Consider the following 15,373-nt stretch of genomic DNA (forward strand, 5'->3'; position numbering starts at 1 on the left):
GAGGGGCGTCATCACCTAGGGAAGAACAGAACCCTCGCCATTTATAATTGTACGACCTCCGCTTAGTAGATTTCCTGGAATTCAACAGGATGTCTCGGCCACCATGGGGTTATTAAAATGCAGTCCGCGGCGTCCTTGAGTATTTTGCGGACCACTCTCAGAAGCAGAGGTGTGGGGGGGAACAGGTAAAGAAGTCCTGTGGACCAAGGGTAAAGGAGATCATCTCCCAGAGATTGTGGATCCCTGCCTCCTCGACAGCAGAACAGAGGACACCTTTTGTTGTTTCTGGTGGCAAAGACATCGACTTGGGGCACTCCCCACTTGTGGAAGAGTGGGAGGAGGTATGTTGGGTTCATCCCCCACTCGTGAAGGCTGAGTCCTGCTCGACTTAGATGGTCTGCCTGCACGTTCATGTGTCCAGGAATGTGGGTGGCCAGGAGAACAATGTTGTTGGCGATGCAAAGCTCCCACAATTGGATGGCAAGGTTGCAGAGGCGTAGGGAAACAGTGCTTCCCTGTCTGTTGACATAAGGGAGCGCTGTGGTGTTGTCCGTGAGGACCGTGACACATTTCCCCTTGATTAAAGGTTGGGAGCTGGTGATAGCCAGCAGTTCTACGAAGTTTATGTGTTGCTTCCTCATCTGTGCATCCCATTTGTCTCCAACAGAAAGGCCCATGGAGTGTGCACCCCATCCTGTCATGGAAGCATCCGTCGTTATGGTGACCGGGTGACGGAGGGTGGAAGAGCGCTCCCTGGAGGATATTTGAAGGGACAGTCCACCAAAGTAATGAGTCCTGTATGCTGGGAAGAGGGATAGGACGACAGTGTGTGTGTTTTTCGACAGGTCGTAGTTGCAGATAAACCAGAGCTGTAAGGGGCGCATTTTGAGTCTGGAAAAGAGGAGAACTGACGTAGTTGCAGCCATCAGGTCGAGCAGCCTCTGAATTTGGAAGGCCGTGACGGAGGGTTGGGTATGGACGACAGTGGCTAAGGAAATGATATCTGTTGCCCTGTCGTGGGGTAGGTAAGCCATGCATGTCTTTGAACCCAGTATTGCGCTGATGCACTGTGTTCGCTGGACCGGACACAATGGAGACTTTTGTTGATTGACTCGCAGGCCCAGATTTTCCAATAGTGCTAGAGCCTCTGTGACATCGGAGACCAGGGCGTTCCTGGAAGGTGCTACCAGAAGCCAATTGTCTATAAATGGTTAGATGGAGCTACCCCAGAGACGGAGGAAAGCTGCAACCACAATCATAGTCTTTGTGAAGACCCTTGGGGCACTGGACAGGCCGAATGGCAGGGACGTATACTGGTAGTGCTGTTGACCAATCGCAAAGCATAGGTATTGGCGGTGGAAGGGGTGGATAGTAAGGTGGAAATATGCGTCTTGGAGGTCGAGAGTGGCCATCCAGATGTGTCTGCGAAGCAATAGCATGATCTGTTGTAGGGACACCATGCGGAAGTGGTGGTAGGTCACAAAATGATTCAGTTTCCTTAGCTCTAATATGGGTCAAACGCCTCCGTCTCTCTTCGGGACTGTGAAGTATCGGGAATAAAATCCCATCCCTTGGTGGTGTGGTGGAACATGTTCGATGGCTCCCTTTTGCAGAAGGACGGACACCTCTCGAGGAGAGGTGGGGAAGGGGGCGTGGAGATGACGATGGGGGTATTGGGGTTCTGGTGGAACTGAATTTTGTAGCCTCAGGACAACATGGACAGTACCGAGGTGATGTGACGCCAATTTTGAAGAAAGGCTGACAGACGGGTTTGAGCTGACTCAGTGACAGGTAAGTCAAAAACCCTGTTTGGAGGGTTTGGACTGTTTGGTGCAGGAAGCTTGTTGTCTGGAACCGAATTTTGGTTTCTGGAAGGCAGGCTTTTGGCCTCCCGAAGACGTTCTTGGTCTCCATCGTGTCTCTGGAGACTGATGAGTTGGGGTACGCCTCTGCCAGGACCTCGACCAGGTGTGTGGACGGTATGGTTGTCTTGCAGAGGATGAGACTCCTAGAGCTCGAGACTCCTTTATGCTTTTATCTAACTCCTGTAGAGTAGAATCCGTAGTGGCATTGAAAAGCCCCAAGCCATCAAAGGGAAGATCTTCCACATAAGATCTGGTATCTATTGGCAGATTAGTAATGCGGAGCCAGGAATGTCTCCTGAGAGCTATTGCAGAGGCCATAGTTCTGGAAGACGCCTCGAGGACATGCTTAGTGGTGTTGAGCTGTTGTTTTGCCAACACCATGCCTTCTTTTTGTATGACTCTGGCTGCCTGAAGTTTGTCATCTGGGAGGTGGCTGAGAAGTTCTGAGAACCGTTCCGAGAGAGTATATTGATATCGGTTCATACAGGCCAGGTAATTAGTGGCCTTGACTCCTAACGCTCCCGTAGAGTAGAAGCGCCTGCCAAAGGCATCTAATTTCTTACCTTCCTTGTCAGAAGGTGCGGAATGAGTCCTCTTGGATTTGGAGGAAGATATTATCACCATCGAGTTAGGCTGAGGGTGCGAGAAGGGGAATTCGGCATCTGCCTCTTGGACCCTGTACATGTGGTCCAGTCGTCTTGTGGACACAGGGGCAGACAAAGGTTTTAGCCATGGTGTCTTCGGCGCTTGCAGAAGGACTGAAGACATAGGCAATGCCAAGGTGGAAGAGGTATCAAGCTGAACTATATCGTAAACCGCATCTGTTGCCTGCGGATGTTGCTGGACAACAGAGAGGCCTAAAGAGTGGGCCATTCTTTTAACTAAATCTGTGTATGACATAAGGTTGTCGGATGGGGATATGGGTAAGTCCTCAGCGACATCCTGGTTGGGAGATTTATGGTCAGGAGAGGTATGAGCCTCAGATGCCTCCGTATCTGAGTCCTCTTCTATGAAGTCAGAGGAGTCTTGTTGTGGCATTTGGACTGATGTGTCCTGTTGACAAGTTATGGGTTTAGTTGGGACGACAGGGACAACAGGGTTTGGAGTGACTGGAGGGTTGAGAGGATGACTTGGTTCCAGAGTATGATGATCGTCTGGAGGAGGACGTGACAAAGATGCCAAAGGTCTCGATTTGTGCAGCGACCTCGACCTGTGAACAGAGTGGGACGAATAGCGATCCCAATCAGAATAGCCCGCCGGAGTCAACCGGGGCATGGATGGTGGATAAGCCCCATACAGGTACCTCAACTGTCGTTGATCCCAAGGTATTGGTGGAGGGGGTAGGAAGACTCTGGGGGATCGACTTCTGGACCGTGGACGTCTGGGAGACACAGCAGTAGTCTGTCTGTGAGAACCGTCCCTGTAGTCTCGGTTGTCGATATCGACAGATTGACTGTGCAGATGTGGAGGGTGACGCTGTGTATCACATGTAGTATATCAGTGCCGATGTGGATCGATGTCGGGAGCTTCCAATACCATTGATGTTGATGATGGGGAAGGAGATGGAGAAGGCTCTGCATCCATCTGATGACTTAGGAGCTCTACCGTTTCGATGTCGGAGTAAGGACGCTCCACTTGTTGGATGAAGGAATCCAGGAGCTGGATGGTCGGTATCGACGGAGGGAGTTGGCCCTCCGATATCGATACTGCCGTTGGAGCGGGAGGCACTTTAGGGGCATCACCCAGTACAGACACCGCTTCCTTCCCCTTCTTCGCCGCCTTCAGGGGCTTGGAGGTGCCCTTTTTAGCGGACTTGTGATCCTTACTTGCCTTAGCCTTCTTTTTGACTGGCGTGGAAGTGGACGATTGTGCCTTCGATGTCGGTAGCTTCGGTGTCGGGACGGTTGACATCGGAGGCAGGCCTCAATGCCGGAGCTGTCGATGTAGACGGTCTCTCCTCCATTGCTGAGGCAGGAGTAAGGGCCGATTCAACCAGCGCTACTTTAAGGCACGCAGCTCGGTTCTTTCGTGTTTGATTGGAGAAACGAGCACAGTGACGACAGGACTCTGGCTGGTGAGACTCTCCGAGGCAAAAAATGCAGAGGGTATGACAGTCGGGAGGAGCAAGTTTGCTGCCGCAACCCTTGCACCTGTTGAAAAACCTCACTTCTCCATAAAAGATGCAAAGAAGAGGGAACGTTGGGGGGGGGGTAGCCCGAAGGCCTGAAGTAATCGGTAGACTCCCCCTCAAGAGAAAATAAAAAGTTTTTTTTAAGCTTTTTTTTAAGAACAAACAACTAAAAAAGAAAAGTAGAGTAAGGAAATAATTCCTAAGAGCTGTGAGGCGAAAGCTAACAGTGAACCGATCTGACCGACGAAAAGAGGTCTACTCAACACGGTGGTAAGAAAGGAACTGGTGGGATGTCTGCACCCACCCCTCTGGGCATGTGCGGTGGGGTTCCCGCACATGCCCGAGGGACTGGGTGCAAAAATCCATTAAAAGAGCTTGCTACAGCACTGATCGAACCAGCGTGTGCGCACTAGATCCTATGGGTGTGAAGCACAGCTCCCTTTTAAATTGTTCGGGCTGGTGTAACCACACCCCTAGTCCAGTTAAGGACCAATTACAACACAGGGATATAAACCAATCAGGTCTGTTTCCTCTAGAACATCTCTCTTCTTCCTGATTGGATGATTCTACACAACAGCCAATAGAATTGTTGCAGCTTACAATCCTGGACATGGTTTCAAGCTTAACATGTGTTTTAATACAGATCAAAACATAACACATAATGGTATGCAATTGGCCCGAGAGCCTTGACATTGACATTACCCTTCATACTGTGGCTCTCTGGAAATGAATTTTTTCAACCCAAGCAGGCATGAGCTAAATCCATTACATGCTGGTCCCTGATGTAGGCATCAATCCCAAACATGCAGTCCTCAGAGAACACATAATCCAGCTGTTGTTTGTTAACTTGGAAGAGACAGACAGGGGTCACTTAGAAATGCAGGCTCAGTTGCCCCATAACAGTCACTACAAGAATTGTACAGTCGGTGTGGAATGTGGCATACACAGGATACACTTCTCCCACTTTCTTCAAGTAGCTTGTCTGTTGCATTTGCCACCGTGAGAACATCCTCTGTTGAATCAGGTTTTTTAAAAACAGATTCAAATGGCTTTTGAATCTCAGGTCTAGCAGCAACTCAGCTTTGCAGCTTTGTCCTGGCAGTGGTACATGCTTGAGTGACATAAGAATCCATTGAAGATTCAGAATATTTTGCCAAAATGAGAACCTGACAAAACAGGGAAAAGACCTCTACTGAAAGGCAGACTTGGAGAATAGCTCCGACTCTTGCATTTATTTTATCTCTCCCTTATTATAATTGAATAGCAACGTTCTATATTGCAACGTTCTAAATTTGGCCCCTTTAGTGTTAGGCCGGAAGAACTGCCACTCAGAAGACACTGGCTGGGTTGACTGGCTGCTTTGTGCAGTCCCGCCCAGCGTTCCAAGGTAATTTGCATATGGAAGCTGATTGGACTTCACTCCATTCCACACCTCAAACTCCCCCCCCCCAGCAAGGCAGTTGGAATTTTCAGTTGCATAACATACCTCATAGGGGACAGGAAAATGATGTCAGCTGCTTTGGTTACCACTGCAGGGAAAGGCTGCCCTTTCCCTAGGCAGAGGCTGGGGGTGGGGGTTGTAAAACGTAAGACAGACAGGCAGATAAAGGTTGGCTGATGATTGCCAGGAAAGGACATAGGGTTGCCAACTCCAGGTTGGAAACTTCCAGGATATTTTAGGGATGAAGCCTGCTGAGGGTGGGGTCTGAGGAGGAGGAGGAAGAGGGGGACCTCAGACAGATACAATGCCATACTGCCCACACTCCAGACAAGCTGTTGCCAGTCTCCAGGTGACAGCTGGAGAGATCTTAAAGCTTTGGTGCTAATCCAAAGTGTTGCAATTTATTGACAGAGTAGTGTTCTGGAAAATCTTTAGGAATTGTTTGGTGCATTTACGATGGGGCTCCTGGGGAACTATTGTTGCCAATCTTGGCCCAGCAGCCATCAAACCATTCTCTTCAACCCCCTGCTGTGCAGCTGACTTTCCCCTAGGGTTGCCAATCTCCAGGTGGGACCTGGAGATCTCCCACTGCTACAATTGATCTCCAGATGACAGAGATCAGTTCCCCTGGAGAAAATGGATGCTTTGGAGGGTAGACCCTATGACATTACACCTGCTGAGTCCTTCCGCCCCCCCCCGCCCAATGCTGCCCTCTACAGAATCCACCCCCCAAACCTCCAGGTATTTCCCTCCTTAGAGCTGGCAACCCTACATTCCCCTCAGTGCCTGTTGGTAGGCAACTAAGCTTGGTCCTGTCACCTACTTTGGCCTTTGGGAGAAAACACATTGGGGCCAGTCCTGATAGGGTTGCCAACTCCAGATGGGAAATTCCTGGAGATTTGAGGGATGGAGCCTGAAGAGGGTGAGGTTTGAGGAGGGGTGGGACCTCAGACAGGTACACTGCCATAGACTCCACCGTCCAAACCAGTCAGTCCCACATAGGGAACCATTGTTGCCAATCTCCAGGTGAGGGCTGGAGAGCACTCAGAATTACAACTGCTCTGCAGAAGGGAGGGCAGAAGTCAGCTGAAGTCAAAGCGGCAGATAATGGTAGGTTGATGGTTAGCTGGGAAGGAGATGGGGTTGCCAACTACATGCTGACAAATTCCTGGGGATTTGAGGGGTGGAGCCTGGAGAGGGTGGGGTTTGCAGAGGGGTGGGACCTCAGACAGGTAGAATGCCATAGACTACACCCTCCAAACCAGCCATTTTGTCCTGGGTAACAATTGCTGCCAATCTCCAGGTGAGGGCTACAGATCACTCACAACTGCTCTTCAGGTAGCAGAGATCAGTTCCTCTGGAGAAAACAGTGGACTCTGTCATTATACCCTGCTGAGGTCACCACAGCAAATTGACACTGTTTGCCCAAAGCCAGAGCACTGCCCCAGAGCCTCCTTCTAGATCCCATTGTATTGCTTTCACAACGGGCTTTACTGCTAGTATGTGTATATTCCACTTTTCAGCCAGGATGGTTCCAAAACCATAACAGAGAAGAACCACTATCTGGGTCTAAACAGACATGGCTAGGAAAAAGCGGGGGGGGGGTCTAGGAGAACATGCATGGTTAGGAGAAATGTTTGCTGCTTGTTCGTATAACCTTATCCCCCCCTCTTGCCACAGCCTGCTTGGCCAATCCACTTTTCCCCTGTATTTTTAATTGTGGCCAACCACTGAGAAGCAGGGTTCCTTTCCCCCCACAATGAAAGATCTTCCCGCAAACATTGCAGCATTGGTTGGGGCCTTCAGAGGTAAATGGGAGAGAGGAAGCAACCTATATAATTAAGCCCTTGCTCTCATTCCCATCTTGCAGTTGACAATGACTTCTAATACCTGTATTACGGGTGGTTTTCCAATCCTGGTCCGGGGAATATCTGCCCAGTAAGGGTTTCCTTCTCTCTTGGAGGAGCATCCCAGTGAAAATAAATCAAGCAGTACACATGACCCAGTTTAGGAAAGATCCAAGAACCGTTAAGAGAGCCAGTTTGGTGTAGTGGTTAAGAGCGGTGGACTCTAATATGGAGAACCAGGTTTGATTCCCCACTCCTCTACATGAAGCCAGCTGGGTGACCTTGGGTCAGTCACAGTTCTCCCAGAGCTCTCTCAGCCCCACCTACCTCACAGGATGTCTATTGTGGTGAGAGGAAGGGAACGAGATTGTAAACTGTTCTGAGATGCCAAATTAAGGGCGGGGTATAAATCCAACTCTTCTTCTTCTTCTTAAGGCCTGCTGAGACACAATAGTGACTTACTCAGGTTAACCTCAACCATTTAGTTGGGTTCCAAGTTGCCACTGTGTCAAATTGGCAGCATCATGGGTATTAATCGAGAGAGTATGGCTTGGTGGTAGAGCATTTGCTTGAAGGGAAAGGAGTTTGTAAGCCACTCTGGGACTCCGAGTGAAAGGGGGGGGGGGAATAAATCCAATCTCTTCTTCTTCTTCAATTCCCCAGCATCTCCAGTTAAAAGGCTCAGGCAGTAGTTGATGGGAAAAACTACTGCTTGACACCCTGGATAGCTGTTGCCAGTCTGAGCACACAACACTGGCCTGATTCTGTATATGGCAGCTTCATGTGTGTATTCATGCAAAATGGTAAAATTCTGTCTCTCTCTTGTTAAACCAGTTGTTTCAAGTTTTCACACTATGTTTCAGGGGCCTTTTGGGGGTCCTCGAACCTTGGCGGGGGTAGGTCCACAGTGAAAAGATCAGTAAAGGCTGCTTTGCCAAATGCTAACTATTGATCTAATCCTGCAATGCTCAGGCAAGCAGTGGGTGGGTCGAAGGGTGCGTTCTCGCTTCACACAGAGAGGCCTGGTTAGCCACCAGCATGAAATGAACGTGTGCCTTAGAAGCCATCCCAGAATCCTCTGCAACACACAGGACTCTGTAGCAAGATCTGCAGGAGCTTTTTGTGGCAGAGGAGGGCATAGGGGACAGGGCTGCCTGAAGGGAGAAAGATTTTAAAAAAACCCACAGACATAACAAGGAAGAAGCTGCAGCCCATAATAATAATTTTAAAAGTTGTAAAGACTTAGGTTTAATAAAACACAAGCCACAGACAACTCACAATAAGGAAAACCCGTGCAGAATCTGTAACATCCAAGGTGACTTTTCTTGAAACATCCGGCACAGAAAATAATTCACCTGAGAAAACTGAGAAGCGGAGGCCATTATTTGTTTCTGCCAAGGGTTCTTTGCTTCTCACCATGCTCCACAATTTTCTCGTCTACATAAAGCCCCTTCCGCTTTCTCACAGCATTCATATACTTGCGGGCCTGGTTCTCAGAGTCTGCCTTTTCCCCAAAATGCAAATACTCCTCCTCTGTGGTTGGTACCCAAAACGGATCATCCGAAATGACCTAGGAATAGAGAGATTGTAGAAAGAATGGCATTAATGGAAGGCAGTGGGGGGGGGGGAGACACAGACTGGAGAATTACAGATAAATTTTCTGCATTTCGAGATTGTTGGCTAAAAGCAGACTACAGAACAAACAAGAAAGCTGTTTTCCAAAAATAAGGGACCAATGAGAAAATTAGCTAGTTGAGTAAGAAAAGAATGTGCAAGAATTTCTGCTTGAATAAATTAACAATTATTGAAATGCATTACCCCCCCCCCCTTTTCCCAAGAACGGCCAAACCAGGCTTCTCAAGGGACCCCCTTCTCCAAGGTGCACAGAAGCTTAGCAGCCCAGACTGCATGAGCCAAGCCACAGACCTTGGGCGATTTCTCACTAGAGCTGCCTTGCAGCGCAGCCGCCGTTTGCCTCGACACAAACATGTAAATTTCACACCCGAGGCTGCGGGGCTGCATTTGACACGTGGCTTCGCCCGATTTCCTTCGCAGTTTCGTGATCCTCAAAAACCAGGATCACGAAACTGCGGAGGAAATCGGGCGAAGCTGCGAGTCAAAATGCAGCCCCGCAGCTTTGGGTGTGAAATTTACATGTTTGTGTCGAGGCAAACGGCGGCTGCACTGTGAGGCAGCTCTAGTGAGAAATTGCCCCTTGTGTGCCTTCAGTTGTTGTCCTCTTACAGGACTCTTAGGCTGCAAAGGGAGAAAAACTTGCTGGCTCTAACCCTGCATTGTATGATGGGGTTGTCTTTGGTGAGACAAAGAGAACAACTGGACTAGGTGGAGATAAGGAAGCAGCGGGGGGGGGGCTGCCACGTGCCTGGATTAGCCAGCCTAATGGCATGAGTGTGTTTTCCAGAGAAGTCAACACATTTGCCCTTCAAGTGTAGCTGGCACATTCTCATAAAATGTCTTAGTCTGTAGCCCTGCACCTTCCCATATCCTCACACAGGGTAATCTCAGCCTCTTCTCAGAACGACCTTGCGACCTGCCCGCAGTGATCCCTGCAACTATGAATTGAAATCTCTCTAGCCTCAGCCTAGGACTTTCTCCACTGACTCTACCAGGCTGGCTCCCAGAGCATTTGGGGGAAAGCCAACAGGAGATTTGGGGGAAAGCTGAAAGGAGATAAAAAGTCTCTGGTTCGGGTTGGCTCATCTCAGAGAGATGAGGGGGTACCTGTTGCTTTTCTACAGGGAGGTGGATTGAAATTGTCCACTGAGACCATGGCTAGTCACATAGACGGTCTGACAAGGTCTCGAGATAGCAAGAGGAAGGTTGCAGGCTTAACTAGTATGGGAAATTACAGCTGTTTCTATACAAATGCTAGAAGTGTCCTAGGTAAAATTGGGGAGTTGGAGTGCTTGGTGTCGGAGGGAAAAATAGACATTGTGGGTGTTTCAGAAACTTGGTGGGATGAGGAAAATCAGTGGGATACGGTGATTCCCGGTTATATATTATATCGGAAGGATAGGGGGGGAAGGGTTGGAGGTGGGGTGGCTCTGTATGTCAGAGAGGGTATAAAGTCCAGAAAGATCGAGAGGCTAAGAGAATTGGATTCGCTTCTTGAAGGTCTGTGTGTTGAAATAGGGGGGCCAAAAGGAAACTTAACACTGGGAGTTTGTTATCGCCCACCAGATCAAAAGATAGAGGAGGATTATAAAATGATGAATGCCTTAAAGATAGCAACTAGACAAAAACACTGTGTCGTAATAGGTGATTTTAACTACCCACACATTGATTGGGTCAATATGTGTTCTAGTCGAGAGAAAGAGATTGAGTTTCTAGACACTCTAAATGACTGTGCTATGGAGCAGATGGTCACGGAACCTACCAGGGGAGAGGCGATCCTTGATTTGGTCCTAAGTAACACTCAAGACCTGGTGAGAGATGTAAAAGTGATTGCACCGCTTGGGAACAGTGATCATAATGTTGTTGAGTTCAACATTTGTACAAATAGGGAATTGGCCAAAAAGACTCACACAACCACTTTTAACTTTAAAAGGGGTAATTTTTCTGATATGAGGGGACATGTGGGGAGGAAACTGAAGGGAAAAGTAGAAAGGGTCAAAACCATTGGGGAAGCTTGGAAACTGTTTAAAACTACAATTCTAGAAGCTCAAATAAAATATATTCCGCAGGTTAGGAAAGGCACAAACAGGTATAAGAAAAAGCCTACATGGTTAACAAACAAAGTAATGGAAGCTGTAAAAGGTAAAAAGGATTCCTTTAAGCGGTGGAAAGCTAGTCACAGTGAGGCTGATAAAACAGAACACAGGCTATGGCAAATAAAATGCAAGTCTGAGGTCAGGCAGGCAAAAAGGGAATATGAGGAGCATATAGCAAAAAACGTAAAAACCAACAATAAAACTTTCTTCAAATACATTAGAAACAGGAAACCAGCCAGGGAGGCAGTGGGGCCCTTGGATGACCAAGGGGTAAAAGGAGTACTGAAGGATGATAGGGAAATGGCTGAGAAGCTAAATGCATTTTTTGCCTCCGTCTTCACTGTGGAAGATGAGAGGTGCTTGCCCACTCCAGAGCCGCTGAGTTCGGGAGGGGTGTTGAAAGACCTGAGTCAGATTGAGGTGACGAGAGAGGAGGTCCTAAAACTGATAAACAACTTAAAAACTGATAAATCACCAGGCCCAGATGGCATACATCCAAGAGTTCTGAAAGAACTCAATTGTGAACTTGTGGATCTCCTGACAAAAATATGTAATCTCTCCTTAAAATCAGCCTCCATTCCTGAGGACTGGAAGGTAGCTAATGTCACTCCCATCTTTAAAAAGGGTTCCAGAGGAGATCCGGGAAATTACAGGCCTGTCAGTCTGACGTCGATACCGGGTAAATTGGTGGAAACCATTATTAAGGAAAGAATTAGTAGGCACATAGATGAACAAAACCTATTGAGGCAGACTCAACATGGGTTCTGTAAGGGAAGATCTTGTCTCACTAACCTGTTAATGTTCTTTGAGGGGGTGAACAAACATGTGGACAAGGGGGATCCAATAGATATTGTTTACCTTGACTTCCAGAAAGCTTTTGATAAAGTTCCTCATCAAAGGCTCCTAAGTAAGCTCAAAAATCATGGGATAGAAGGACAAGTCCTTTTATGGATCAAAAACTGGCTAATTAATAGAAAACAGAGAGTGAGTATAAATGGGCAGTTCTCCCAGTGGAGGGGTGTAAGCAGTGGGGTACCACAGGGATCAGTACTTGGTCCACTGCTTTTTAACTTGTTCATTAATGATTTGGAGTTGGGAGTAAGCAGTGAAGTGGCTAAATTTGCGGATGATACGAAGTTGTTCAGGGTGGTGAAAACCAGTGAGGATTGTGAGGCACTCCAAAGGGATCTGTCAAAGTTGGGCGAGTGGGCGTCAACATGGCAAATGGGGTTCAATGTGGCCAAGTGCAAGGTGATGCACATTGGAGCCAAAAATCCTAACTATAAATACACGTTGATGGGGTCTGAACTGGCAGAGACAGATCAAGAGAGAGATCTTGGAGTTGTAGTAGATAACTCACTGAAAATGTCGAGACAGTGTGTGACTGCAATAAAGAAGGCCAATGCTATGCTGGGGATTATTAGGAAGGGTATTGTAAACAGATCAGCCAATATCATAATGCCGCTATATAAATCAATGGTGCGACCTCATCTGGAATACTGTGTGCAATTCTGGTCACCACACCTTAAAAAGGATATTATAGCTTTGGAAAAAGTGCAGAAAAGAGCAACTCGAATGATAAAAGGGTTGGAACACTTTCCCTATGAGGAACGGTTAAGGCGCTTAGGGCTCTTTAGCTTGGAGAAACGACGACTGAGGGGTGACATGATTGAGGTTTATAAGATTATGCATGGGAAAGAGCAGGTAGAGAAAGAGGTACTTTTCTCCCTTTCTCACAATGGGCAAGTGATACTCTGTCATCTTGGTGCTTGGGGGGGGGGTCAACAGTGGGAGGGCTTCTAATGTCCTGGCCCCACTGGTGGACCTCCTGATGGCACTGGTATTTCTGGCCACTGTGTGATACAGAGTGTTGGACTGGATGGGTCTTTGGCCTGATCCAACATTGGCATCTCTTATGTTCTTATGTTCTTATTCTTTTGCTATAAAGTGGCATGAACCTCTCACTTGGGCCTGCAAAACAGCTCCGAGTTTATCACTACTAAAATCAACAAGGCGCTCAGGATGAAACAATTCCATTTTTATCCTTTGTAGCAAGGAACATGATTCAGAAATCTTGTTGAAGCTAAGCAGGTCTAGGTTTGATCAGCGGTTGGACTAGATGGCCTGTATGGCCCCTTTAGACTCCGTGATTGTATGATTGTATTATAACTGGAGATGTTGGGGATTGAACCTGAGACCCTCTACATGCAAAGCAGAAGCTCTTTAACTGAGACACAGCTCCTCCCCTATACTGCTATGAGCTCCATGGGGAAAAGTTAGGATATTTATGGTAATAAATAAACTGGGGGGGGGGGGTCAGAGATGAATGGGGTACTAATTCCACAGCCTAAGTCCAACTCTACCTTCTACGTTAATGGTTTTCAACCTTTTGAAAACTAGAACCCAACTTTAAAACCCAGGTAGCCACATGGGACCCACAAAGTTGCATGCATGTGACACCACAGTCACGTCACAGAGTCATATTATAAGAATGGATTTAACCATTATAACCTCACCAGTGCCAAGGCCAGGACTGTAACCAAATGAGCCAGGGACAGAACACAAACTCGAGCACCAGGAGATGGGCCCTAATGAGGAGCAAGATGAGGGTTACAGCCATGGAAGAATCTTTTCCATTATGGAGTGACCGCAAAGGAAATCCTGTGCCCTTACTCTGTACACCACGTCCTTTCAAAAAGGAGCAAAAAGAAAATGCCACCTCTCTAGGGGCTTTCAACCTAACAACTGGGACTTCACAAATCACCTAATGGTCCCATTCACAGGCTGAAGATCACCACTTTACACAGACTAACATGGCTAACCACTAGATTCTACTCTATACAGTGTTGGCCTAATGTGAGAACTGCACATGAGAACAGAGATTATTTGGGCTCTTGTCATGGTTCACCAAGAGATGAAAGGTAACATAAGAGCATAACATAAGAACATAAGAGAAGCCAATGTTGGATCAGGCCAATGGCCCATCCAGTCCAACACTCCGTCACACAGTGGCCAAAAATACCAGGTGCCATCAGGAGGTCCACCAGTGGGGGCAGGACACTAGAAATCAAATCCAGTGGATGATGGCCATCATGCAAAGGCCTGAAAACAGAATGCAAACAGGAAGGACAGAGCTGCTTCCTTCTCCTCCTGCAGTGCTGCCATTGTCGATTTCACTCGACTCTGGGGAAGCCAGATCCTAAGCTGTGCAGTGTAGGAGCAGCAACAGGCTCCAGAATGCCCGATTTCACAGGGAGGGGGCAGTTGGGGAGGGCTCCAAGGAGCATTTGGCTTGGGGGGCGGAGCGTCGGCTGTTAATGGCGGACGCATTCTAGCTTCGCTCCAGACCTTCTCCCTCTCCTCCTCGAGAATAAACAGCCTCTACGTTACAAATATTGCAAACAAAATATGGGAAAGAACGACGAAAAACGACTAAAGCCAGAAGAGCAACAAATAAACCGGCTTAAGAGCCTCTTTAATCACCCAAACACGAACGAAAAATCCGGACCAGCAACAACAAGCAGAGACAAAATGGCGACCGGAGGCAAGAGCAATGCCTCAGGAACCCAAATGATAACGAAAGAAGACTTAAAAGAAACCCTAACGCAATTCAAAACGGAGATCCTTGAAAACCTGCATGAAATACTGAAACCAATGGCAGAGCAATTGGAATCGGTGAAAGCCTCCATACAAAATGCTGTGCAACTAGCAGATACGGCCCTTGAGACTGCCATAACAAATCAAAACGATATTCAGAAAATACAAAAACATCAAGACTGGTCGAGAGAACGTATACTAATACTTGAACATCGCTCCAGGGAACGCTTTCTGAAATTTCGAGGGATCCCGGAACTCGCAGAAGGGAACGAGCAACTTACTTCATTTCTCTCCACCTGGCTCGGAAATACTATACACTTTGAAGATGGAGTTGCTCCGATGTTAATCCGGGCATATAGGCTAGGTCCAAAGAACAATGAAAAAAGGAAGGGACCCAGAGACATAGCGGCAGAGTTCTTGGACCTGCCAATAAAGCAACGAATCTTACAAGAAGCCAAAACCAAGGGTCCTCTCAAATATAATACTGAGGTGATCTCCGTATTTCCAGATATACCACCAGAAGCCCTGCAATTAAGGAGAGACCTCAAACCCATAACAAAATGCCTTCAGGAAGCTCAGATAAGATACAAATGGACTGTGACAGGATACCTTCAAGTCCGAATTAAAGGATCTACATTCCAAGCAGAAGATCTGGAGTCCGGTTTGGCTTTACTGGAAGACTTGGGATTACAAGTACCGGAGACCATGGACACTGACGAGTTACAAAAAAAACGCAAGCGGGAAGAGGATGGATCACCTCA

General features: G+C 47.6%; 1 protein-coding gene across 2 annotated transcripts in view; it reads right to left on the reverse strand.

Annotated features, from left to right (window-relative positions):
* The window catches only part of EFL1 (elongation factor like GTPase 1), a 130,380-nt gene that overhangs the window by 14,887 nt on the left and 100,120 nt on the right, over positions 1 to 15,373 (reverse strand). Inside the window, exon 20 of one of the 2 annotated variants that reach the window (XM_015407424.1) lies at positions 8,640 to 8,854. In XM_015407424.1, coding sequence (XP_015262910.1) covers positions 8,666 to 8,854 — 189 coding nt within the window. In that variant the 3' untranslated portion in view covers positions 8,640 to 8,665. Of the gene's footprint in view, positions 1 to 8,623; positions 8,855 to 15,373 lie in introns of those variants that run through there. The other variant, XM_015407423.1, reaches the window with a different exon arrangement.

The sequence above is a fragment of the Gekko japonicus genome, unplaced genomic scaffold (genome assembly GCF_001447785.1).
Source record: "Gekko japonicus isolate JY-2015 unplaced genomic scaffold, Gekko_japonicus_V1.1 scaffold322, whole genome shotgun sequence".
Taxonomy (NCBI): Eukaryota; Metazoa; Chordata; class Lepidosauria; order Squamata; family Gekkonidae; genus Gekko; species Gekko japonicus.